A 27,460-nucleotide genomic window follows, 5' to 3' on the forward strand; every position below is an offset into this window, starting at 1 on the left:
ATTACTTTAAATAACTAAAAAAAGAAGTATTTACAAAAAAATAAATAAAAGCTGTAAGATAAACCAAATCCAAATTACTCACCTAGCAAGTTGTGCTAGTTCTTTTTGGGTCAATGGACTTCCTTGTTTACATAACAGATTTTTAAACAAAAGTAGTCTTGTCTGCAAAATATTAAAAAATGATAATTCAGTCTAATTTAATATCAGAATTAATGATTCTTTTCTTTTTTTATTTTGAGACAGGGTCTTGTTCTGTTACCCAGGCTGCAGTGCAGGGCACAATCATAGCTCACTATAGCCTTGATATCCTGGGTTCGAGCAATCCTCCCATCTCAGCCTCCCGAGTAAGTGGGACCAAAGGCACGTGCCACCATGCCTGGTTAATTTCTAAAAAAGTATTTGTAGAGACAGGGTCTCCCTATGTCACCCAGGCTGGTCTTGAATTCCTGGCTCAAGTGATCCTCCCACCTCAACCTCCCAAAGTGCTGGGATTATGGGCGTGAGCCACCACACCTGGATAAAAACATAGCAATAAATATTCTGCTGCAAAAAAAAAAAAGCAGTTTTACAGAGGTATGAATTCATCTACTATGAATTTCACCCATTTTAAGTGTATAATTCAATGACTTTTAATACATTTATATAATTGTGTAATCATCACCACAATCCAGTTTTAGAACTTTTTAGTTCACTCATACCTGTTTGCAGTTAATCCTCATTCCCAACTCTTACCCTGACAACCCACTGATCTGCTTTATGTTTCTAGAAATTTGCACTTTCTGGCTGGGTGCGGTGACTCACACCTGTAATCCCAGCACTTTGGGAGGCTGAGGCAGGCGGATCACAAGGTCAGGAGATCAAGACCATCCTGGCTAACACAGTGAAACCCATCTCTACTAAAAATACAAAAAATTAGCCAGGCACATCCCTGTAGTCCCAGCTACTCAGGAGGCTGAGGCAGGAGAATCACTTGAACCCGGGAGGTGAAGGCTTCAGTGAGCCAAGATCACCCCACTGCACTCCAGCCTGAACAACAGAGCAAGACTCTGTCTCAAATAAATAAATAAATAAATAAATTTGCCTTTTCTGCATATAAACAGAATCATATGATATGTGACATACATCATCTTGCTTCTTTCATTTATAATGTTTTGGAGTTTCATTCATAAAACTTAATATGAGTATGCAGCATGTATAATGGATAATAGTATCCATTATACAGTATCCATAACATATACCACATTTGTTTATTCACCAAAATGAACATTTTAGATCATTTGTAGTGCTGGCTATTATTGATACTGCTGCTATAAAAATTATTGTACAAGTCTTTGTGTGGACATACATTTTCGTTTCTCTTGGGTAAATTCTTAGGAGTGAAATTGCTGGGTCTGACAGTAAGCTTATGTATATCTTTTTAAGAAACCACTAAACTGTTTTCCAAAGTAGCTGTACCATGGATTGGAAGACTTAATATTGTCAAGATGGCAGTTCTTGTTTCTGCTTTAAAACAAAAAAATTCAAACACAGATACATACCTCCTCATTTGGTAAAGACACATATACCCGTTTGATGAAACGCCTAAAAAAAAAAATCCAGCACTTTTAGAAATATAATTTTGAATTTAAAGCTGAAGCAGCAAATGACAGGAAAAAGCTTTTAAAATATAATATTCAAGGCACTGGAATGCATTTTGGTAGTTATCAATGTAAAAATATTTTTGTTACTCTTTTAAAACTCTAGTTAATGTTTAAAAATCTTTATTTCGGTATTGTTAGAATTAATCATTTATGTATGTGTATGTTTTTAATAGCAGTAATGCTTTAAAACAAACAAAATATCTGACATAAGTAGATCTCCTATCTTCTTGAATCTGAAAAAAACTAAAATCAGCAAGGATAATAGAAACAGAAACATACACTTCATCAACAAACTAGGTAATATTTATGGAACATAATATTACATAAAGGTGAACTGCCTAGGGCAGTGAAAATTACACTGACAAAGGAAGACACACAAAGGATCTGCTGCTGAAGATCATGGACATGACTGTCAGAATACAGTTTTCCTCCCCAAAAGAGATAGCACACCCTAAAGGGTTATAATAAAGCCAATCCCTCCACATTTAAACAAGCATACAGGCCTGGCTCTGCAGACCACGTAAACCCTAACTGATAGCATAGGAATGGCAAGGAAGGTGAGACTGAACAAAGAAACTCTAAGACGAATTATCTTTATAAGAAGGCATCTAACAGTCTGGTGGGAAGACAATGTCTTGCAGTGACCAATTTTTTTTAGTAGAAGAACAAATCAACCCTATCTCTTATTTACACACACATATACTTCATTATTAGGTAGGGCTTCACTGTAAGTGAGGGAGGCTGCATGTTAGTTTAGAGTATACATGGACTTCTCAAGATACCTATCCCTTCCCCTACAATATCCTTCCAAAACTAGGTTTTCCAAGAAAACTCTTTTATTCAAAGAAAAATAATAAGCAAAAAGGAAAAACCAGGACAGAGTTCATTAAAAAAACAAAAAACCTGCCCCCAAAAAGAGCAAACAAAACACAACAAACATAAACTAGATAAAATGAAGAACATGCATGAGAAGATTATGCCATAGAGCAAATTAAAATTATGACCAAATATCTTTCCATGAAATAATTTAATTTTTAAAAAAATTTTAATTTTTTATCCTTAAGTTTTTTTTTATAGATATGGAGTTTTGCCATGTTGGCGAGGCTGGTCTGGAATTCCTGGCCTCAAGTGATCTGGCCTCCCAAAGTGCTGGGATTCCAGGTGTGACCCACCATGACGCCCGACCAAAGAACCGTTTTCTTTTTTTTTTTTTTTTGAGACAGAGCCTTGCTCTGTCCCCCAGGCTGGAGTACAGTGCCACAGTCTGGGCTCACTGTAACCTCTGCCTCCTGGGTTCAAGCAATTCTTAGCCTCCTGAGTAGCTGGGATTACAGGTGTGTGTGACCACACCCAGCTAATGTTTTGTATTTTTAGCAGAGACACTGTTGTGCTATGTTGGCCAGGCTGGTCTCGAACTCCTGGCCTCAAGTGATCCGCCCTCCCCAAAAAATTGTTTTCTGTGAAACAAGAGCCCAATGAAATGTAAGAGCTTATGGAAATAACATATAGATGCTCAAAGAAATAAAACAGAAGATGAAAAGTAGAATAACAGAGGTCAGGAAAGTAATGAATAAAAAACCACAAAGGAAAGAAGAGTTAGAAAAGATACAGCAGAAAGGAGATTAGATACTAACCCAGTACGAAATAAAGACAACAGGCTTGGGAAAAACAGAACAAAACAAAAAGACCTAAGAGTTTAAAAGGATTAACAAGAAAATTGCAAACAGACCTAAGAGTTTAAAAGGATTAAGAAGAAAATTACAGATAGGGAAAACAAAAGGATGCAACATAACACATAATTTATGTGCAAAAGAAAACAGAAAAATGAACTAGGGGAAAAAATTAAGATATCATTTAAAATAAATTTCCCATTTTAACGATATTGATTCTTCCAATCCATGAGCGTGGAGTGTTTTTCCATTTATTTGTGTCACCTCTGATTTATTTTAGCAGTGCTTTACAGTTCTCCTTGTATAAGTTCTTTCACCTCCGTCATCAGCTGTATTCCTAGGTATTTCATTTTCTTTTTTTTTGAGACAGAGTCTTGCTCTGTTGCCCAGGCTGGAGTGCAGTGCCTGGATGTCAGCTCACTGCAAGCTTCGCCTCCTGGGTTTACACCATTCTCCTGCCTCAGCCTCCTGAGTAGCTGGGACTACAGGTGCCCGCCACCACGCCCGGCTAGTTTTTTCGTATTTTTTTAGTAGAGACGGGGTTTCACCGTGTTAGCCAGGATGGTCTCGATCTCCTGACCTCGTGATCCGCCCGTCTCGGCGTCCCAAAGTGCTGGGATTACAGGCTTGAGCCACCACGCCCAGCTCATTTTCTTTTTTTTTTTTATTATTATTTTTTTAATTTTGGAGACGGATTCTTGCTCTGTTGCACCCAGGCTTCAGTGCAGTGGCACGATCTCGGCTCACTGCAACCTGTGCCTCCTGGGTTCAAGCGATTCTCCTGCCTCAGCCTCCTGAGTAGCTGGGATTATAGGCACCCACCACCATGCCTGGCTAATTTTTTGTATTTTTAGTAGAGACAGGGTTTCACCATGTTGGTCAGGCTGGTCTTAAACTCCTGACCTCAGGAGATTCACCTGCCTCAGCCTCCCAAAGTGCTGGGATTACAGGCATGAGCCACCGTGCCCGGCCAGTATTTCATTTTCTTTGTGGCTATTGTAAATGGGATTGTGTTCTTGATTTGATTCTTAGCCTGGACATTATTACCATATAGAAACGGTACTAACTTTTTGTACACTGATTTTGTATCCTGAACCTTGGGGTAAAATCATTTATCAGTTCTAGTAGCCTTTTGATGGAATTTTTAGGGTTTTCAAAGTACAGAATCATATTGCCAGTGAAGAGAGAATGACGACTTCTTTTCCTATTTGGATGCCTTTTGTTTCCTTCTCTTGCCTGATTTCTCTGGTCGTAAAAAGACCATACTGCCCAAAGCAATTTACAGATTCAATGCTATTTGTATCAAACTATCAATGTTATTTTTCACAAAATTAGAAAAAATTATTCTAAAATTCATATGGAATCACAAGTCCAAATAGACAAATCCTAAGCACAAAGAACAAAGCTGTAAGTATCACATTACCTGACTTTAAACTAAACTATACAGCAGCCCAAACAGCATAATTCTGGTACAAGACACACAGGCCAAAGGAACAGGATAGAAAATTGAGAAATAAAGCCACACACCTGTAACCATCTGATCTTTGATAAGGCTGACAAAAACAAGCAATGTTCCGGGAAAGGACTCCCTACTCAATAAATGGCGTGGGGATTACTGGCTAGCCATATGTAGAAAAATGAAACTGGACCCTTACTTTTCACCATATACAAAAATTAACTCAAGGTGGACTGAAGATTTAAATGTAAGATCTCAAAGTATAAAAATGCTAGAATAAAACTGGTTAAGTCCCCAAATGCAATTGCAACAAAAATAAAAATTGACAAGTGGGACCTAATTAAACTAAAGAGCTTCTGCACAGCAAAAAGAACCATCAACAGAGTAAACAGACAACCTACAGAATTGTATCCAACAATGGTCTGATATCCAGAATCTATAAGGAATTCAAACAACTGAACAAGCTAAAAACAGACAACTCTGTTAAAAAATGGGTAAAAAGGAAATGAACAGACACTTCTCAAAAGACATATGAGGGGACAACAAACATGAAAAAATGCTCATCATCACTAACCATCAGAAAAATGCAAATCAAAACCACAATGAGATATCTCACACCAGTCAGAATGGCTATTAATAAAATGGCAAAAAACATCCCATATTGTCTAGAGATTCAGGGAAAAAGTAAAAAAATAACAGATGTTGTTAAGACTGTGGAGCATATGTACTGTTGGTGGGAATGTACAGTTCAGTCATTGTAGAAAGCAGTTTGAAGGTTTCTCAAAAAACATAAAACAGATCTACCTTTGACCCTGCAATCCCATTACTGGGTATATACTCAAAGGAAAATAGATCATTATACCAGAAAGACATGCATTTCATGTTTATTGCTGCACTATTCACAACAGCAGACATAGAATCAATCTAAGTGTCCATCAATGGTGGACTGGATAAAGAAAATGTGGTACATACACACCATGAAATACTATGCAGCCATAGAAAAGAATGAAATAATGTCCTTTGCAGCAACATGGATGGAGCTGGAGGCCTTAATACTAAGCTAATTAATGCAGGAACAGTAAACCAAATAGCTCATGTTCTCGTAAGTGGGAGCTAAAAATTGAGTACACATGGACATAAACATGGGAACAATACACACTGTGGACTACTACATGGGGGAAGAAAGGAGTGAAGTGTGAGCTGAAAAACTACCTACTGTACACTATGCTCACTACCTGGGTGCAATATAACCACGTAATCCATCCAGTAAAGAGAGAAAAAAATCAAGTTAATTTACAAATTTGAAAAAATCAATTTGGATTCAGACTTTTACACTACTACAGCCAATCCTAGAAATAATGGGGTAATACTGTAAATTCCTTGGGAAAGGATGCCCAAGAATTTTATGCTGAGCCAAACTGTCCTTCCAGTACGAAGGGAATAAACTGGCTCAAACACACAAGAAAAGAAAACACATTTTCCATGAATCCTGCTTTGATCATCTCATGAAGCCCAATAAAAGAGGGTAAGAATCAATTTTGAAGTGTAAAGATAATTTAATGCAACCCAGAAGAACTGACCAATTTACCTAAAACCATAACTAAACCTTTACTAGACTAATTCTCCTGATATCAAGCAGTTGACCTCAAAATCCTTATGTAGTTGGTAACAAGAGGCTAGAGGATAGTACTGGAGGAAAATAGTGAAGTTAGTCTTAAAACTGAGAGTAAGGAAATAATATGTAAGATGGATACATGAGTAAATACTGTCTGTAATAAATGCATGTATTTCCATATAAATCTCCCTACCTGCGAACAGCCTCGTCAAGCTCTTGTGGCCTATTAGTTGCACCCATTACAAGTACTCTGTCATCTCCAGCAGACTGTATCTACAAGCAAAAAATCTTTTTTCAGTTCTTTTAGAAAAGTAATAACAAATATAAAGATATTTGTAATTTTAACATTGGCCATTCAATAGGAAAATATATATACGAAAGTGCTGCCACATTAAAAATATCATAATTAACACTTACACCATCAAATTCTATTAGAAATTCAGTTTTTAGGCGTCTACTAGCATCGTGCTCCCCTTCTCTTCTTTCACACAAAAGGCTATCAACTTCATCTAGAGGAAATACAAGTATGAGACTTTAATTAAAGACCAAGCTGTGTGAGTCATCTGCGATTAATCTAGTTTACTACTTAATAATATAGTGGGTCCTATTAAATTCATTAGACAGTCTTTAAGCTTGCCCTTCTTTAAAACTTCTTCCTTTTGAATAGTGTTTCCAATCATATCTTTCCTATGTGGAGAGGGAAATTTCACAAATAGTCAACTAACTTAGTTGGAAAATATGTTCTTACCTATAAAAATTATAGAAGGCTGAAGTTCTCGAGCCACAGCAAAAAGAGCCCTCACCAATTTCTCTCCTTCTCCCACCTAAAACAAGGCGTTATATTGTTATACACATAAAATGCAACATTATTCCAGTATTTTAAATTTTATGTTGAAAATCTAGCACACAGGAATTTAATTTTCCTTCCTTAAAACAACCAAAGATTTGGTTTGAGAAAGGGGACAGTATTACTGAACCATTCCTTACAATTTTAGACAATAGACCGTGATTTCATACAGCCTGGTAAGTGCTTTAAAAATTCATCTGTTTTGCTTCACCCTGCATTCTTAAGACTTGAGAATGAAATAGCTATTCGGTCCAGGATATAACTAGTGAGAAAAGGGGAAGACGAGGGAAGAGAAAAAAGACACTGTACATATTCTTTAATCCCTAGATTACAGAGTATATTTACAGAAGTAAGTTAGCTGGAATGTGCTCTCCTAAACAAAACTTTCTCTATTAAGAACATCGTGAAAAGTCATTCACACATAAATATCAACATTTCTTTTTTTTTTTTTGAGACAGTTTTGCTCTATAGCCCAGTATGGAGTGCAGTGGTGCAATCTTGGTTCACTGTAACTTTTGCCTCCTGGGTTCAAGTGATTCTCATCCCTCAGCATCTCAGGTAGCTGGGATTACAGGTGCCCACCACCATGTCTGGCTAATTTTTGTATTTTTAGTAGAGATGGGGTTTTACCATATTGGCCAGGGTGATCTCGAATGCCTGACCTCAAGTGACCCACCTAAACTTGGCCTCCCAAAGTGCTGGAATTACAGACATGAGCCACGGCGCCCAGCCAGTAAATATCGAAGTATTTCCAGATAGTCCAGAAGGTCAGTGAACACCCCTTGAGACACTCCCAGGTGCTGACACCATACAAAGGCCATTATATGCACCAAAGTAATGAAAGAGTCATGAGGTCTGTGATAATCTACTGTAAAAATTTTTCTGTCCTCTAGGTGGCATTTATTATTTTTATTGAAGATTTAACTAAAAACAAAAGAAATGTCACCAGATTTAGAATAATCCAAACAAATATTCTAGGCTGGGCGTGGTGGCTCACACCTGTAATCTCAGCACTTTGGGAGGCCGATGCGGGCAGATCACAAGGTCAGGAGATCGAGACCATCCTGGCTAACACGATGAAACCCCGTCTCTACTAAAAATACAAAAAATCAGCCAGGCGAGGTGGCGGGCGCCTGTAGTCCCAGTTACTCGGGAGGCTGAGGCAGGAGAATGGCGTGCACCTGGGAGGCAGAGTTTGCAGCGAGCCGAGAACACACCACTGCACTACAGCCTGGGCGACAAAGCAAGACTATCTCACATAAAAAAAATAAAAATAAAAATTCTCAGAGCTGAAAGAAATCTCAAAAGATCATCTCTTATGACATTAACATTTTACAGATGAAACAGGCCTAAAGTGATACTTTCTTAAGGCCAGTTCAGGATATAAAAGTTATGCTAGAGGCCAGGCACGGTGACTCATGCCTGTAATCCCAGCACTTTGGGAGGCCAAGGTGGGTGGATCACCTGAGGTCAGGAGTTTGAGACCAGCCTGGCCAACATGGTGAAACCCTGTGTCTACTAAAAATACAAAAATTAGCTGGGCGTGGTGGTACATGCCTGAAATCCCAGCTACTCTGGAAGCTGAAGTGGAAGAATTGCTTGAATCCGAGATGTGGAGGTTGTAGTGAGCCGAGATTGCACAACTGCACTTTGGCCTGTGGCGTAAAAGTGAGACCTTGTCTCAAAAAACAAAAAAGCTAGCCTAGAATCCCTATCTCCTAACTTCCACGACAATACTTTCCATTATACCATGTGCATAATGTGGGTAAACATGCTTTAATACCAACTTGAAGACCAGGCACAGTGACTCATGCCTGTAATCCTAGCACTTTGGGAGGCCGAAATGGGAGGATCATTTGAGCCCACAAGTTTGAGACCGGCCCTGGCAACACAGTGACACCCTGTCGCCCAAAAAAATTTTTTTTTTTTTTTTTTTGAGAAGGAGTCTCGGCTCACTGCAATCTCTGCTTCCCAGGTTCAAGCAACTCTCCTGCCTCAGCCTCCTGAGTAACTGGGATTACAGGCGCCTGCCACCACACCCCGCTAATTTTTTGTACTTTTAGTAGAGACAGGGTTTAACCATGTTAGCCAGGATGGTCTCGAACTCCCGACCTTGTGATTCGCCCACCTCGGCCTCCAAAGTGCTGGGATTACAGGTGTGAGCCACCGCATCTGGGCCTCCAAAATTTTTTAAAATTAGCTGGCCATGGTGGCACGTGCCTGTAGTCCCAGCTACTTGGGATGCTAAGGTGGGAGGATCTCTTGAGCCCAGGAGGTTGAGGCTGCAGCGAACCATGGTCATGCCACTGTACTCCAGCCTGGGCGACAGAACAAGACCCTGTCTCAAAAAGTAAGTAAATAAATAAATAAATCGAATAATGGCTTGTAAAATTTCACATAGGAAGTAAAATGTGATCAGGAAAACAGGTGCCATTTTATAGTTACTTTTAACTACTTTAGAAAATTGAGAACATTTTAAGTACTATGGTTTATTAAAACATTTAAAGAAACTTACAAAATATTTTACTTAGCAGAGATAATACAACAGAAATATTACTGCCCACATGGAGACTATCTTCTAGTGGAGGTGACAGTTAATATTATTAACTTCTCTGATTTTTTTTTCCTAGTTTTTAAATCTAGCAGCATACTGATGCACTGAAGACCAAACTTTACATTTTGAAGACTGTGTGGAAAAACACTGTAAACTGGCAAGAACTATGTGAATGTTCTTTTTTTTTTAAATAATAGATAAGCAGATTAATTAACAGTTTGAACATATAAGAAAAACATAAAAACTAAATCTATTTGTGTAAAAAAGCACAACTACAACTACTTGCAACAATCCAGATAAATCTCATAAATATAATGCTGATGAAAGAAGCCAAATACACATATACACAAAATCCTACATCATTAGATTTATATAAAGCTCAAAGGCATGTTAGCTTTGTCTATGATGTTAGCAGTCTAGTGGTTCTGAGAGGAGTGGATAAAGATGGTGGAGTGCCTGGAGGGATTTCAGGGCCACAGGTAACAATTTATTTCTTGACCTGGGTGGTGATTTTGAAAGTATATTTGCTTTGTGGTAATCCACTGAGCTGTATACTTATGCTATAAATACTTTTCTACATGTAAGTTATTCAATAAACAAGGTTAAACAACAATACATGTTAAGATACATATGTAACTGATTTTTTGTGGAAAATAATCTAGATATTTTAATAACACAAATGTTGTCCATGACTATGATGCAGTTCCTCCCAAAAGCTTTCTCATGATATATCATGAGACAGAACATCTATATAACATTAGACAATGCTTTTTTTTTTTTGAGACGGAGTTTCGCTCTTGTTTCCCAGGCTGGAGTAGAATGGCGCGATCTCAGCTCACTGCAACCCCCGCCTCCTGGGTTCAAGCGATTCTCCTGCCTCAGCCTCCCAAGTAGCTGGGACTACAGGCATGTGCTACAATGCCTGGCTCATCTTTTGTATTTGTAGTAGAGATGGAGTTTCTCCATGTTGATAAGGCTGGTCTCAAACTCCTGACCTCAGGTGACCCGCCCACCTCAGCCTCCCGAAGTGCTGGGATTACAGGTATGAGCCACTGCGCCTGGCACAATGCTTCTTTTTTAAGTCTTCAAAGTCAGGTCACATCTGAGGTAAAATATTCGGTTCTTATCTAGGCATACTGACAAACTGGCATGACACCACAGAAAGACAACTAAAATAATAACTATTCTGGGGGCTGTGTGGAAGCAGATATAACGTTAAGTTCCTATATATTTGAAAGGCTGCCTCATTTAAAAAAAAACTGGAGTTTTGTTAAATCAAGTATGTAAAAATTAGAAAAAGCAGATTTCAGTTAGACATAAGGAAAAAACTGTATTAGCTAGAACTGCCAAAATGATAGACTAGACATTTCAATTTTCTTTTTCTTTACTTTTTTTTTTTTTTTTTTTTTTTTGAGATGGGATCTCACTCTGTCACCCAGGCTGGAGTGCAGTGGCATGATCTTTCGGCTCACAGCAAACTCTACCTCCCAAGCTCAAAAAATCCTCCCACTTCAGTCTCCCAAGTAGCTGGGACCACAGGTACACACCACCACGCCTGACTAATTTCTTGTATTTCTGGTAGAGACAGGTTTTCGACATGTTGCCCAGCCTGGTCTTGAACTCCTGAGCTCAAGTGATCCATCCGCCTTGGCCTCCCAAAGTGCTGGGATTACAGGCATGAGCCACTACACCCAGCCTCAACTTTCTTAAAAGTAAACTTGCTTCAAGATATTCAGGCAGTATCAGAATTGGGGGTTAAGATCATAAATGCTATGTTGTTTCCGGAAACATGAAGATGAAACAGAGTACTCTTGAAACAAGTATGGATAAAAGAGAATGGTTGCTGTAGGCCAGGTGTGGTGGCTTATGCCTATAATCCAGCACTTTGAGAGGTACATGCGGGTGGATCACGAGGTCAGGAGATCGAGACCATCCTGGCCGACATGGTGAAACCCCATCTCTACTAAAATACAAAAATTAGCCAGGTGTGGTGGCTGTAGTCCCAGCTACTCGGCAGGCTAAGGCAGGGGAAATTGCTTGAGTTCAGTGACATGATCTTGGCTCACTGCAGCCTCCGCCTCCCAGGCTCATGCGGTTCTCCTGCTATAGCCTCCCAAGTGGCTGGGATTACAGGCGTGTGCCACTGAACTCCAGCCTGGCGACGAGCAAGACTCCATCTCAAAACAAAAAAAAAAGGAAAGAATGGTTGCTGTAATATTTTTAATGAAAGACCACACTTACTGGAGCTCAAATCTTAGTTTCCCACTTCCTGGTTATGAGATCCTGAGCAGATCACTGAACTTCTCTGTAATTCCCTACTTAATAAAATAGAGGTATGAGAATAGTATCTATACCTCATATGATTATTCCACAAATACTTATTCGTACCTACTTACTGCCAACTGAAAATGGAAGTGAAGTCCACGTGGTGATAGTCTCTGCCTGCATGGAGACCATCTTCTAGTGGAGGTGACAGTGATATCAGATACAATTAAAATAATCCTATCAATGAATACGAATTTCAACTCCAATGAGTATGACAAATGAGGTGCAAGTGGTGCTAGGAGAATAATAAGGGGGAATAGTTTGGAGGGTCAGGGAAGGTTGTAACATTTCCACTGGTATCTGAAGAATAAGTACAAATTAACCGGGAAAAGATAGTGTTCCTGAGAAAGGAAGCTCCATGAAGAAGAATCCCACAACAGGAAAAAGCATAACAATATTTGAAGAACTGTCTAAAGAAGAGTGAGTCTTAGCAAACAGACTTCAAAAACAATGGGTCTAACACCAAGGCTATTTCTGTCATAGTGATGGAGGGAGGCTACTTTAGTCCAATGCCATAACAACTATAGTCAACATGTCAAGTCTGCCTTTAACTCACAGCTCATTATACAACCTTACAAATAAGTTTCCCATACATGTCTAAAGGTACAGAGAGCATGCTGTTCATAGCAGCTAGACAATTCTGATCTCATATCTGTTCCGAAGACATAGATCTGCTCTTGGTGTGCTGATAAAATCAAGTTTCTTTCTCTGCAAAACTATAGATAGCAAAGTTATCCTTTGAGACTCTCATGGAAAGAGGCTATCTGGATATCATGTAGTGATGACCTCTGGATTCACCTCTGGATTTTTTTTTTTTTTTTGAGACAGAGTCTCACTCAGTTGCCCAGGCTGGAGTGCAGTGGTGCCATCTCGGCTCACTGCAACCTCCGCCTCCTGGGTTCAAGTGATTCTCGTGTCTCAGCCTCCCAAATAGCTGGGATTACAGGCGCGTGCCACCAAGCCTGGCTAATTTTTGTATTTTTAGTAGAGATGGGATTTCGCAATGTTGGCTGGGCTGGTTTTGAACTCCTGACCTCAGGTACCTGCCCACCTCGGCCTCCCAAAGTGCTGGTATTACAGGCGTGAGCCACTGTGCCTGGCCTCACCTCTGGATTTTGGTGCAACAAATGCCAACACTTCAAACTTTTACAGGTAACACGTTCTTTCATCAGAGATTCACATTTCAGTTTTTTTGCCAAAACACTTCCAACCATAAAAGTTTGTTTTGTTTTGTTTTTGAGACGTGGTCTTGCTCTGACACCCAGGTTGGAATGCATTGGCATGATCGTGGCTCACTGCAGCCTCAACTTCCTCGACTCAAGGGATCCTCCAACCTCAGCCTCCTGAGTCGCTGGGACCACAGGTATTCACTAGCATGTCCAGCTAAATTTTTTATTTTTTGTAGAGATGGGGGTCTCACTATGTTGCCCAGGGTGGTATCGAACTCCTGGCCTCAAGCAATCCTCCTGCCTCAAGTCTCCCAAATTACTGGGATTACAGGAGTGAGCCACCATGCCCCCCTTGTTTTTTTTCTTTGAGACAGGGTCTCACACTGTCACTCAGGCTGGAGTGCAGTGGCATGATCACAGTTCACTGCAGCCTCAAACTCTCAGGCTCAAGAGATCCTCTCACCTCAGCTTCCCGAGTAGCGGGACTACAGGTGCATGCCACTATGCCTGGCTAAACTTTTTTTTTTTGTAGAGATGGGGTTTCACCATGTTGCCCAGGCTGGTCTCAAACTTCTGGGTTCAGGTGATCTTCCTGCCTCGGCCTCCCAAAATGCTAGGATTACAGGCATGGGCCACTGTGCCCGGCCAATCATAAAGGTTTTGATAAAGGCAAATAGAGACTAAGGTATCACTGGGAGGAGGAGGGGGCAACCAAGAGAAAGGGAGAGACGGAGAAAGACAAAGCAGTATAAGGTTTGACAGAAACTACTTCATAGTTTTGCAGTGCACCAGTTATATTTACACGCTAGTTCTGCACACCAGACAAATTACTCTTTTTAAGCACTGTAATTATGCTTCCCCTACTCCAAAACTAGACTGAGCACTTGTTTGAATAATACTATAGGGTCAGCGGAGGGTGAATGGAAAAAGAAAACTAAATTATAAACAATCAAAACAAAACAGGGAAAATCTACTGGCCAGGTGTGGTGGCTCACATGTGTAATTCCAGCACTTTGGGAGTCCGAGGCGGGAGGATTGCTTAAGCCCAGGAATTCGAAAGTAGCCTGGCAACATAGCGAGACCCTGTCTCTATTAAAAAAAAAAAAAAATTAAAAAATTAAAACAGGGAAAATCTTGTGTCATATTTTAGATCAGAATCAGAAGGCCAGAAATACTCAGTTTATGCCATCAGATCTGTGTTCATATCTGGTGGCTCCTTGAGATAAAATCCACTTTACTTGAAGCTTAAGTGGAAAGTGACAGTATTTGTTAATGGGTTGAACTGTGTTCTCCAAAAACATGTTGAAGTCCTATCCCTAGTACCTATGAATGTGACCTTATTTGGACATAGAATTGCTGCTGATGACAAACTTAAATTGAGATCATTAGGGTGGGCCCTAATCCACAGAGGAAATTTGGACACCGAGACAAATACAGGGAGAATGCCACATGAAGATAAAGACAGAGATGAGAGGGATACATCTACAAGCCAAGGAATGCAAAAGATTGCCAGAAAGCCACCAGAAACTAGGAGGGAGGCACGCAACATACACTTTCCCTCATAGCCCTCAGGAGGAAGCAACCCTGCCAACATTTTGACTGATCTTGGACTTCTACCTTCCACAACTGTGAGACAATAAATGGCTGATGTTTAAGCCAGCCAGTTTATGGTATTTTATTACAAGGCCCCAGTAAACTAATACAGTATTTGACAACACAAATGTACATAACTTTCTACTCTGAAGATTGATATTCATCATATGTAAATAATAGATACAAAACTCCTAGAAAAATATTTTCATGAAATATTATTACTGTCTATAATTAAGAGTAACATTTAGACAGTAACTTAAAATATGACAATATTGGAAACAGCACTCACATATTTTGAAGTTAAACTTGCAGCACTTATATTAAAGAAGGTTGCATTCGATTCTGCAGCTACTGCTTTAGCCTTTAAAAATCACAAGAGCAAATATTAAATTAGTTCAATATATTACATTTAAAAGATAACCATATTTACTGATTTAAGTACTAGAAAAGATTCTCTAAAACTGTAAGCTATGAGGCCGGGTGTGGTGGCTCATGCCCGTAATCCCAGCACTTTGGGAGGCCAAGGCAGGCACATCACTTGAGGCCAAGAGTTTGAGACCAGCCTGGCCAACATGGTGAAACCCCATCTCTAATAAAAATACAAATATTAGTCAGGTGTGGTGGGGCACACCTGTAATCCCAGCTACTCGGGTGGCTGACATAGCAGAATTGCTTGAACCCAGGAGGAAGAGATGGTAGTGAGCCGAGATCACATCACTGCACTCCAGCTTGGGTGATACAGCAAGACTCTTGTCTAAAAAAAAATTAATATAAAATAAAAATAAAACTGTAAGGTATAATACAATCCCCAATACATGGCAATCAATGTGTTCCTTTCTCAGTAATATGGACGGGTTACAGGAAGAGCTGTGCTTCTTTCTATTCTCCTCCTGACAGAGAATGAGTAGACAGAGATTTTAAAAAAAAAGTGTTATTCTCCTCTCTTCTTAGATATACAAAGATAACTGCTTTGAGAAAGACAAACATCTAAGGAAAAGTTACTCTTTCCCTGTTTGTTTTTTCCACCCAGGAGGGCTATGCAGAGGAAAGAGGTATCCAGAGCCTGACAAAAACTTCTGGCAAAAGAATACTTAAAAAAAAAAAAAAAAAGCTATAAAATACTGATTATTTAAATAAAGTTGTTATGATAGTAGAAGCAAGTATTGGGTTAGAAAGATACTCAATATAGTAAGGTAAGCTCTTCCAAAGTAAAAATTTTATTTAATTTACAAAAAATGACAATCACACTGTCAAATTTAACCAACCAAAAACACACTACTGAAGATAACATACATGGTTCTCCATCTACTTCTACATTGAAAAGTAGCTGAAAAACTTAAATGTGTATCAGCCACAGGCAATGACTCACCCCTGTAATCCTATCACTTTGGGAGGCCCAGGTGGGAGGACTGCTTGAGGCCAGGAGTTCGAGACCAGCCTGGCCAACATGGCGAAATCCCATCTCTGCCAAAAATACAAAACTTAGACAGGTGTGGTGGCGTGTGCCTGTAATCCCAGCTACTCGGGAGGCTGAGGCAGGAAAATCACTTGAACCCAGGAGGCGGAGGTTGCAGTGAGCCAAGATCACTCAAAAAAAACAAAACAAACAAAAAAACCCCAAAAGTATATAATAGCAAAAAGCAAGTCATAAGTAACAGGATCAGGGACAAGATAAAGTTTCTTTTTTTCATATTATTCTAAATATCTCAACAGAAAACTAAAATTTGAAGAGAACTCTTACCAGCATTGTCTTCCCATTCCCAGGTGGACCAAAGAGTAACAGTCCTCTGGCAGGAGCTCTAAGACCTGTGAACAACTTAAAAATACATACTTCAGTTTACAACTATGATTCTAGAGACACTTTAAGTACTCTTTGTCATCTAAAAAGCATCCTTTTTTCAGTAGCATCCTCCCAAACAGAGCTGCCACAGCTTTAAAGGAAACACATAATCATAAATTAGTGTAATAATTAAAAACAGCTTGGTGTGGTGGCTCACACCTGTAATCCCAGCACTTTAGGGGGCCAAGATGGGAGGATTACATGAGCCCAAGAGTTCAAGACCAACCTGGGCGACATAGGGAAACTCTGCTTCTACAAAAAAAAAAAAAAAAAAATTAGCTGGGTGTGCTGGATTGATCGCCTGTCCTCCCAGCTATTCAGGAGGCTGAGGTGGGAGGATCACTTGAGCTTGGGAGGCCAAGGGTGCAGTGAGCTTTGATCATGCCACTGTACTCCAGCCTGGCTGACAAAGTGAGACCCTGTCTCAAAAAAAAGTAAAACAAAATGAAATAAAACCAACTCCTCGGTGGTAAAAATGAAAACAGATTGCTTAAACAAGAGAAATTGAACACAGGCATGTTTCTCTACTTAGAAATCCCCCCAAATAATACTAAATGAATAAAAAAGATATGAATCTTCCAAACAAAAACAGAAAAGATTAACACAATGAATTCCCACAAAATGGAGAACTGATAAAGTGTGGTAAATGATTTAGCAGAGCTTAAAACCTATATGCCTACTTGTGAAGGGATACCTAGATACAAGAAGCATGCTGACGTGAACAAAAATCCCGGAAAGGTTCAGGAACTGGATGTATCAGGCACCACAGCAAGCAGTAATAAGGCAGGCAGTCAAAAACAGGAAATGGCTCACGCCTGTAATCCCAGCACTTTGGGAGGCCAAGATGGGCGGATCACGAGGTCAGGAGATCAAGACCATCCTGGCTAACAAGGTGACACCCCGTCTCTACTAAAAATACAAACAAATTAGCCGGGTACGGTGGCAGGCACCTGTGATTAAAGCTACTCGGGAGGCTGAGGCAGAAGAATGGCGTGAACTCGGGAGGCGGAGCTCGTATTGAGCCAAGATCGCGCCACTGCACTCCAGCCTGGGTGACAGAGCGAGACTCCATCTCAAAAAAAAAGGAAGAAAACACAAACAGGAACTGACTGAAAGGTGGTATGAAGAACTCCCCGCTAAAGGCAGTCAAGCAGGTACCAACCCCCATCAAAGAAGGAGGCAGGAGTTTCATCCCCTAAAGAAATAAGTCAGAGTCTCCAGACTCAGGGACACTAGGCATGGCAGGAGTCAAGGGTGGAGCCCCAGACTGAAAACATCTCACCTACACTTACTAATAATAGTGAAGGTATATGTACTTTTACGTTGAATCATATGAAATGGCTAATATCCAAAAAAAAAACTTCTGCTGGGTGCGGTGGCTCACGCCTGTAATCCCAGCACTTTGGGAGGCCGAGGCGGGTGGATCCCCTTAGATCAGGAGTTCAAGACCAGTCTGACCAACATGGAGAAACGGTGTCTCTACTAAAAATGCAAAATTAGCTGGGTGTGGTGGCACAGGCCTGTAATCCCAGCTACTCGAGAGGCTGAGGCTTGAGAATCGCTTGAACCGGTGAGGCAGAGGTTTCAGTGAGCTGAGATCGTGCCATCGCACTCCAGCCTGGGCAACAAGAGTGAAACTCCATCTCAAAAAATTAAAAAAAATAAAATAAAATAAACTTTTTTTTTAGTGATTTTAGGTTTATAGAAAATTGAGCAGAAAATACAGAGTTCCCATATAACCTCTCATTCCTTTCCAATTTCCCCTACTCTGAATATCTTGTATTAGTGTAGTACATTTGTTAGAACTAATGAAAAAATATTCATGTATTATTATTAAATGAAGTCCACAGTTTACATTAGGGGTCAGTCTTATGTTTTACATTCTGTGGGTTTTGACAAAGGTATAATGACATGTATCCACCATTGGATTACATACAGAACAGTTTCACTGCCTTAAAAATCCACTGTGCTCCACCTATTCGTCTCTCCCTGCCTTCCCTGGCAACCAATGATCTACTTATTGTTTCCATAGTTTTTCCTTTTCCAAAACATTATATAGTCAGAATCCTGTAATTTAGCCTCTTCAGATTGGCTTCTTTCATTTAACAATATGCATTTATGGTTCCTCCATATATTTCTGTGGCTTGATATTTCTTTTTATTGCTGAATACTACTCCATTACATGATGTTCCACAGTCTGTTTATCCATTCACCTTCTTATGGATGCCTTGGCTGCTTCCAAGTTTTGGCAACTATGAATAATGCTGCTAGAAATATTCATGTGCAGGTTTTTGATTGGATGTACATTTTAAACTTATACTAAGGTGTAAGACTGCTGAACCATATGGTAAGAGTTTTGTAAGAAACCATCAAACTGTCTTTGGTTTTGTAAAAAACTGTCCAACTATCTTCCAAAATGGTTCTACCATTTTAGATTTCCATCAGCAATGAATTATAATTTCTGCTGCTCCACATCCCTGACAGAATTTGGTGTTGTCAGTGTTTTAGATTTTAGCCATTCTAATAGGGGTGGCAGGGTGTCTTATTGTTGTTTTAATGTGCAATTTCCCTAATGACATGATGTTGAGCAGATATTCATATGCTTGTCGTCATCTATCTTCCTTTGTGGGTGTCTGTTCAGATATTTTGCCCATTTACCAACTGGGCTGTGTATTTTCTTACTGTTGAGTTTTAAAAGTTCTTTGTATATTTTGGATACTGGTCCTTCATCAGGTAATGAATTTTGTAAAGTCTCCCACTCTGCTGTGTGTCTTTTCATTCTCCTAACAGCGTCTTACACAGAGCAGAAGTTTTAAATTTAAACAAAGTTCAACATACTGACTTTTTTTTTCAAGGATCATGTTTTGGTATTGTACCTACGAAGTCACTGTCAAACCAAAAATTTTTCTCATATGTTATCCTAGATTTTTCTCCTATGTTATCCTCTAGAAGTTCAGTTCACAAGTTACATTTAAGTCTATGATCCATTTAAGTTTATTTTTGTGAAAGCTGTCAGGTCTGTGTCTAAATCAACTTTTTTGCATGTGGATGTCCAGTCATCCTATACCATTTGTTGAAAAGGCTATCTTTTCTCCACTGAATTGTCTTTGTCCCTTTGCCAAAGATCAGTTGACTTCATCTGTGTGGGTTGATTTCTAGGCTCTCTGTCCAGTTCTACTGATCTATTTGTCTATTCTTTTGCCAATGACATGCTGACTTGATTAATGTAGCTTTACAGTAAGTCTTGAAATTGGGTACTTTCAGTACTCTGACCTTTTTCTTCTTCAATATGGTTGGCTGTTCTAGGTCTTTTGCCTTTTCATATAAACTTTAGTTTGTCAGTATCCACAAAATAACTGGCCGGATTTTTATTGGGACTGCACTGAATCAATATATGTACTTGGGAAGAACTGACATCGCAATAATATTTAGTCTCCCTGTCCATTTACATGGACTATCTCTCAATTTACTTAGATCTTTGATTTCTTTTATGAGTGCTATAATTCTTCTCATATAGACCTTCTACAACAAACTTTGTTAGAATTACACGTATTTCATTTTATTAGTGTTAAATATGAATGGTATTGTGTTTTAATTTCAAATTCCAGTTGTAGCTGGGTGCGGTGGCTCACGCCTATAATCCCAGCACTTTGGGAGGCTGAGGTGGGTGGATCACGAGGTCAGGAGATCGAGACCATCCTGGCTAACACAGCGAAACCCCATCTCTATCTACTAAGAAAATACAAAAAATTAGCCGGGCATGGTAGCGGACGCCTGTAGTCCCAGCTGCTCCGGAGGCTGAGGCAGGAGAATGGCACGAACCTGGGAGGCGGAGCTTGCAGTGAGCTGCTATCGCACCACTGCACTCCAGTCTGGGCAACAAAGTGAGACTCCGTCTCAAAAAAAAAAAAAAAAAAAAAAAAAAAATTCCAGTTGTTCACTGCTTGTATATAAAAAAAGCAACTGACTGTGTATATTAATTTTGTATTCTATACCTTGTCATAATCACTTATTAGTTCTAGGAGCTCTTTTTGTCAGTTCTTTGGGATTTTCTACATATGCAAACACGTTATCTGCAAACAAAGATATTCATCCATTTTTAAAAAAAATATACGTAGATGGGGCCTCACTACATTGCCCAGGCTGGTCTCGAACTCCTGAGCTCAAGTAATCTTCCTGTCTTGGCCTCTGAAAGTGCTGGGATTATAGGTGTGAGCCACCATGCCTATCCCTTAACTGTTTTTGACCTATAAAAACAGTAATTTCAGGCCAGGTGCGGTGGCTCATACCTGTAATCCCAGCACTTTGGGAGGCCAAGGCAGGTGGATCACCTGAGGTCAGGAGTTCAAGATCAGACTGGTCAACATAGCAAAACCCTGTCTCTACTAAAATTACAAAAATTAGCCAGGGGTGGTGGCGCATGCCTACAATCTCAGCTACTTGGGAGGCTGAGGCATGAGAATTGCTTGAACCTGGGAGGCAGAGGTTGCAGTGAGTCAAGATCATGTCAAGGTACTCCAGCCTGGGCAACAGAGTGGGACTCTGTCTCAAAATGAAACAAAAAACAACACAAAACCTAGTAATTTCACATGGCTCAACCTAACAGAAAACAAAGTCCTCTCCTCCCACCCATTTTCTGGGACACCAATAGTCAAGCTTGTATTCTCCAAACAAGAGACCAGAAAATTCTTTTCTAGAGAAGCCAAATAACCCCAGAAAAAAAAGACTGACAGATATAGCCATTTGGAGAAAACTAAATAAACAGCAGGCTTGCTGCTTGATCATCCTGTGATTAATGGGCTCTCACTATCAACAATTTGCTTACAGCACAGAGTCCTAATCAACTTTTTTATTGTTCCACGTAATATCAGTGGACAACCAGAATAACCAGACATTTGAGAGAAGCTTCCAATATGAAAGAGCTTAAGGCAAAAAGAAAAGAGGACGAATCTGGAAGAAACAGATAATAAAGTAAACAAAAGAAAACTTCACAAAAGCTCTCAGAGACAGAAAAGAAGACATTGCATCTATGAAATAAGAATAGGGCTGGGTATGGTGGCTCATGCCTGTAATCTCAGCACTTTGGGAGGCCAAAGTGGGTGGATCACCTGAGGTCAGGAGTTTGAAACCAGCCTGGCCAACATGGTGAAACTCCGTCTCTACTAAAAATACAAAAATTAGCCAGGCATAGTGGTGGTGGGCACCTGTAATCCCAGCTGCTTGGGAGGCTGAGGCAGGAGAATCACTCGAACCCAGGAGGCGAAGGGTGTAGCGGAGATCGCACCACTGCACTCCAGCCTGGGTGAGAAGAGTGAGACTTCTTCTCCCCTGTCCCCCATAAAAAAAGAAAGAAATGTACAAGAGGGAAAAAGAAAATACAAAGAAAATGCATCAAGCACATCATTATAAAATGTCAGAAGAGTAGAATAAAGAGAAAATCCAAAAAGCTTTGGGAAATAGAAATAAGAAGTCCAATGCTATCCTGATTCCTGATCTTCTGTCTCTAATACAAAGCAACACCAGAAGCTAGAAGACAACAGATAATGCCTTCAAAATACTCAGGGAAAATAGTTTCCAACTTAAATCTTAACATCTAGTCAAATTATTAATAAGAGAAGATAGCAGAACAAAGATATTTTCAAAACTACAGCATCTCAAAAAATTCCCTCACACAAACCTTTTCTCAGTTACTGAAAGATATAGCCATCAAAATGAGAAAATAAATCATGAATGTGGAAAATATGGAATTTAAAAGACAGGAGATACATAAGAAAGAGGAAAAAAAGGAAAAGGAAATCATGATGGTAGTGAAGACAGATTAGAGAACAACCACTTTGAAAGAGGCATGGAAAGCATTTGGTCTGGAATGAAAAGAAGGTGGTTCCAGGAAAAAGTATTCCGGGAAAAAAAAAAAAAAAGACCTGAGTTAACAGGTTTTTAGATTGGTTTGGCCATGTGGAAATTAGACTGAAATGGAAAAGAATTATTATCAATCAATAAGATGAAAATGAAGCAAATGAAAAAATAACACAATTATTTAGGGGGAAAAAAGGCTGTACAAGGAAAAAACAGTACACTACTTGGCTTGGTAATGAATAATATTTAAAAGCACTAAATATTCACTGTATTCCAGCCTGGGAGAGAAAAAGTGGGAGGACAGGAGTAGAAGGTGTGTGGTATGATGGAACTAAGGGTTCATTTACTATGATATACAAGTTAGTAGATTAGAAAAGGAAACAAAAATTAAGAAATGGCTTTTTTTTTTTTTTTTTTTGAGACGGAGTCTCGCTCTGTCGCCCAGGCTGGAGTGTAGTGGCTGGATCTCGGCTCACTGCAAGCTCCGCCTCCCGGGTTCACGCCATTCTCCTGCCTCAGCCTCCGGAGTAGCTGGGACTACAGGTGCCCGCCACCTTGCCCGGCTATTTTTTGTATTTTTTAGTAGAGACGGGGTTTCACCGTATTAGCCAGGATGGTCTCGATCTCCTGACCTTGTGATCCGCCCGTCTCGGCCTCCCAAAGTGCTGGGATTACAGGCTTGAGCCACCGCGTCCGGCCCAAGAAATGGCTTTATAAGATTATTTAAAGAGGTAAGTTCTAACATTTTTGAAAGAAGAAAGGCTGATGTTTAAGCTGGTATATGAAAGATAACATCATATTCAGAAATTCATGGAAATTTTTGTAATCTCAGCTACTTGGGAGGCTGAGACAGGAGGATCACTTAAGCCTAGGAGTTTGAGGCCAGCCTGGAGAACACAGTGAGACTCTGTCTCAATTAAAAAAAAAAAAAAGAAATAAATTCATGGAAATTTTAGTAGACAGAGGAGAGCTTTTTAAAACTGGAGAACATTTACATTCTTCTATAAATCTCAAAGAATCATATTTAAGCAAGAGAACAAAATAAGAAATATAAAAAGCTCAAAATGAAATATAAAAAATATAAAAAGCTTCATTTTCATCTTATTGATTGATAATAATTCTTTTCCATTTCAGACAAGCTGCACAGGATATGGAAGAGATCTAAGAAATAAAGACAGAAGAATATATGCTTTCTTTGTAAAATATTTGAGAAAAGTATTAAGACAGATTACTGTGATATACTTTAAAATGTAGTCTTGCTTTTGGGTGAGAGGGCATGCTCTATTTTCTGCTATACAGTTTGAGTTTTTTTTCAAAGATTAGTATTTGCAACTTTTTAAAATTATGTTTAATGTTAAAATATAATTAAAAACATGGTCCTGTGTGATTGAAGGAAGATGGAGAAGTTTTTCAATATCCCCTCCAGGGCTATGGCTTCATGACTGAGCAAGATTTAAAGCACTTGTTTTAAGTAATTCCGAGAGCAATCTATCTCAAGTGAGTATCTTTAGTATTATCTCCTTAAAACTAGTTTTAGATGACTAATTATGATTCTGTGTTTCTACAATGAAATAAAAATTCCAGTATACTCAAGAATGCCTGCCACTCACCTTCTTGATGTAACCTAACAATGTCTCTATTGTGGTCTATGCAAGCTTCCTACTATGGGGAATTAGGAATAAAGCGGATTTTTTGCACAATGGAGGCGTGTTATGGGATAAGTCTTACCCATTCATAGGCTTAACATGATTCATTTTGTGAGTCTATTGTGAAAAGCTGAGCTAGGACAATAATATTCCCGTTCTTGGAAACCTGAACTAGAAGGAAAAAAAGTTCCATTTGGCAGGTGTGGTGATGTACAGCCAAGTTTGTACCAGGATATAAACCTTGAGACCTGGCTCTACCACAGATTTTGCTCTTCCTTAGGTCTCAATTTACTAAGTTTACTAAGGTTTCTGCCCCTCCTGAGGTCAGGTTATTCAACTTTATTTGAAATAACCTGCAACTGGCATTTTTATATTATAGCTTCTTAATTGCATATTATGTCACTACCATGAAAATATGCCTAAATTCAAATTCACATGTTACTTGCTATTTTAGATATGTTCTCTATAGACCTCGGTAAAGCAAAAGCTGAATGATTTCTTGCATAGCCTAAATATTTCCTTGGTATTACCTTCACAATTTTAGATATATTTTTCTACCCTAAAAAGCATGTCCCTTAATAAATACTAAAACCCCACATGTAAGAATTAGGTAGCAGCTATAGCACTAAAGAGGCAGTTCTAATCTTAGAAATGTATTTCCCAGGTCTACCACTTAACTAAAATCTTGAGCAAGTCATTTTAGCTCTTAGGACTAGTTTATTTATCAATGAATGGATCAGAAGACTGCTAAGATCCTTTTCAGGTCTATAATTACGTAAATCCTCTTTGAGCGGGCTTTTTTTTTTTTCAATATTTGGTCTACAGCATTTACTAATCTTATATAACTCCAGCAAAATATTAGCTCAATATGTAAGCTGCGTTTCCCAAAGTGTGACCTGAAGTGGTACATGATATAAATCCAGTTCACACAACGACAAATGCTTTCTATTTTAATAATTATCTAATTATTTTACTGGGTATTAGCAAAAACCTAACTAGCATATCAAACCACTGATTTTATGTACATAGAATGAGTAATAAGTAAACTAGACTTGAAAAATATTCAGTAAGTTCTAGTACAGTTGGTACTCACTTACAAGTAATAAGCAGCATGAAGGCAGTATGTGAATGACTCAGACTATGGAAAAATTGAGACAGCCATAAAACCTTTGCACATTCATTTAATAATGCACCCAGCACAATGTGCCACACAACTTATTTCCACTAGATGTTATAGGTAGGCCCGTAGATTTTAATGTTAATAGTGAAATAACTGTGACCCAGAAGTGAGTCTTCAGATTTATTTTTTTGCAATATTATTGGAACAGCACTAAATATACCATCTGTGAAATGGAAAAATTCAAAACAGTGCTAAGTATGGAAAGCCACATATTTATCATCAACTGCAAGATTACCTATCTTTCTTAATGAGTCAAAGTATGGGATGCAAGATTAGGTTCCTACCCATCATTTAATGGCTCTATCTACTTTGATGACTTAACATCCTTAAAAGTAATTCTTTTAAAAATTGTTCTTCAGGCCAGGCGCAGTGGCTCCTGTCTATAATCCCAGCACTTTGGGAGGCCAAGGTGGGCGGATCACCTGAGGCCAGGAGTTTGAGAACAGCCTGGCCAACATGGTAAAACCCTGTCTCTACTAAAAATACAAAAATTAGTCAGGTGCGGTGGTGCACACCTGTAGTCCCAGCTACTCGGGAGGATGAGGCATGAGAATCACTTGAACCCCAAAGGCAGAGGTTGCAGGGAGCCGAGATTACACCACTGCACTCTAGCCTGGGTAACGAGCAAAACTCCATCTCGAAAAAAAGAGAATTATTCTACCTTAATTCCTCTTTCTCCAGTATCATTTCTGTCTTTCTAAAAATAATTTTTTAAAAGCTTCCCCAGGCCGGGCGCGGTGGCTCAAGCCTGTAATCCCAGCACTTTGGGAGGCCGAGACGGGCGGATCACGAGGTCAGGAGTTCGAGACCATCCTGGCTAACACAGTGAAACCCCGTCTCTACTAAAAAAATACAAAAAGCTAGCCGGGCGAGGTGGCTGGCGCCTGTAGTCCCAGCTACTTGGGAGGCTGAGGCAGGAGAATGGCGTGAACCCGGGAGGCGGAGCTTGCAGTGAGCTGAGATCTGGCCACTGCACTCCAGCTCGGGCGACAGAGCAAGACTCCGTCTCAAAAAAAAAAAAAAAAAAAAAAAAAAAAAAGCTTCCCCATAAAGTACTTGTTTATTATCAGTCTCATGCTGGTATTTAGCCTTAGATGGAGTTTACCACACTCTTTGGGCTGCATTCCCAAGCAATCTAATTCTGGGAAAACTCGTTGTGTCAGGGGCCACTACCTGCCTGATTTTCTTCTCTAAATTTTATTTATTTTTATTTATTTATCTTTTAAATTTTTTATTTATTTATTTTTTGAGACAGAGTCTTGCTCTGTCTCCAGGCTGGGGTGCAGTGGCACAATCTCGGCTCACGGCAAGTTCTGCCTCTCGGGTTCGAGTGATTCTCCTGTCTCAGCCTCCCAAGTAGCTGGGGTTACAGGCACACGCCACCATGCTCAGCTAATTTTTGTAATTTTAGTAGAGACAGGGTTTCACCATATTGGCCAGGATAGTCTCGATCTCTTGACCTTGTGATCCGCCCGCCTCAGCCTCCCGAAGTGCTGGGATTACAGGCTTGAACCACCACACCCAGCTTATTTTATTTTTGAGACGGCGTCTTGCTCTATCTCCCAGGTTGGAGTGCAGTGGTGCCATCTCGGTTCACTGCAACCTCTGCCTCCTGGTTCAAACAATTCTCCTGCCTCAGCCTCCCCAGTAGTTGGGACTACAAGTGTGTGCCACCACGCTAGGCTGATTTTTGTACCTTCTCTTAATTTTAAATCTCTCTCACCTTGATATCAAAATTTGGCCAGATGTAGTGGCTCACACTTGTGAGGCCGAAGTGGGTGGATAACTTGACGTCAGGTGTGAAATATCAGCCTGACCAACATAGCAAAACCCCATCTCTATTAAAAATACAAAAATTAGCTGGGCATAGTGGCACATGCCTGTAATCCCAGCTACTTGGGAGGCTGAGGCAGGAGAATCACTTGAATCCCAGGAGGCAGAGGTTGCAGTAAGCCAAGATCATGCCACTGCACTCCAGCCTGGGCAACACAGTGAGTGAGACTCCGTCTCCAAAACAAAACAAAATTATACCATACTACCCACTTTTCCTAAAAATATAAAAGGATTGG

The 27,460-nt window shown here is 39.7% G+C and overlaps 1 protein-coding gene across 7 annotated transcripts in view; it reads right to left on the reverse strand.

The window, feature by feature from the left end:
- SPAST (spastin) overlaps window positions 1–27,460 on the reverse strand; it is an 87,418-nt gene that overhangs the window by 11,108 nt on the left and 48,850 nt on the right. For 6 of the 7 annotated variants that reach the window (XM_033176107.1, XM_033176104.1, XM_033176110.1 and 3 more), the window contains 7 exons: window positions 16,611–16,685; window positions 15,159–15,230; window positions 7,130–7,205; window positions 6,799–6,890; window positions 6,575–6,654; window positions 1,539–1,581; window positions 83–162 (listed from right to left, as the gene is read on the reverse strand). In XM_033176107.1, coding sequence (XP_033031998.1) covers window positions 83–162; window positions 1,539–1,581; window positions 6,575–6,654; window positions 6,799–6,890; window positions 7,130–7,205; window positions 15,159–15,230; window positions 16,611–16,685 — 518 coding nt within the window. The remainder of the gene's footprint in view (window positions 1–82; window positions 163–1,538; window positions 1,582–6,574; window positions 6,655–6,798; window positions 6,891–7,129; window positions 7,206–15,158; window positions 15,231–16,610; window positions 16,686–27,460) is intronic. The other variant, XM_033176105.1, reaches the window with a different exon arrangement.

This window comes from Trachypithecus francoisi, unplaced genomic scaffold, assembly GCF_009764315.1.
Source record: "Trachypithecus francoisi isolate TF-2019V2 unplaced genomic scaffold, Tfra_2.0 Lachesis_group17, whole genome shotgun sequence".
Classification (NCBI taxonomy): domain Eukaryota; kingdom Metazoa; phylum Chordata; class Mammalia; order Primates; family Cercopithecidae; genus Trachypithecus; species Trachypithecus francoisi.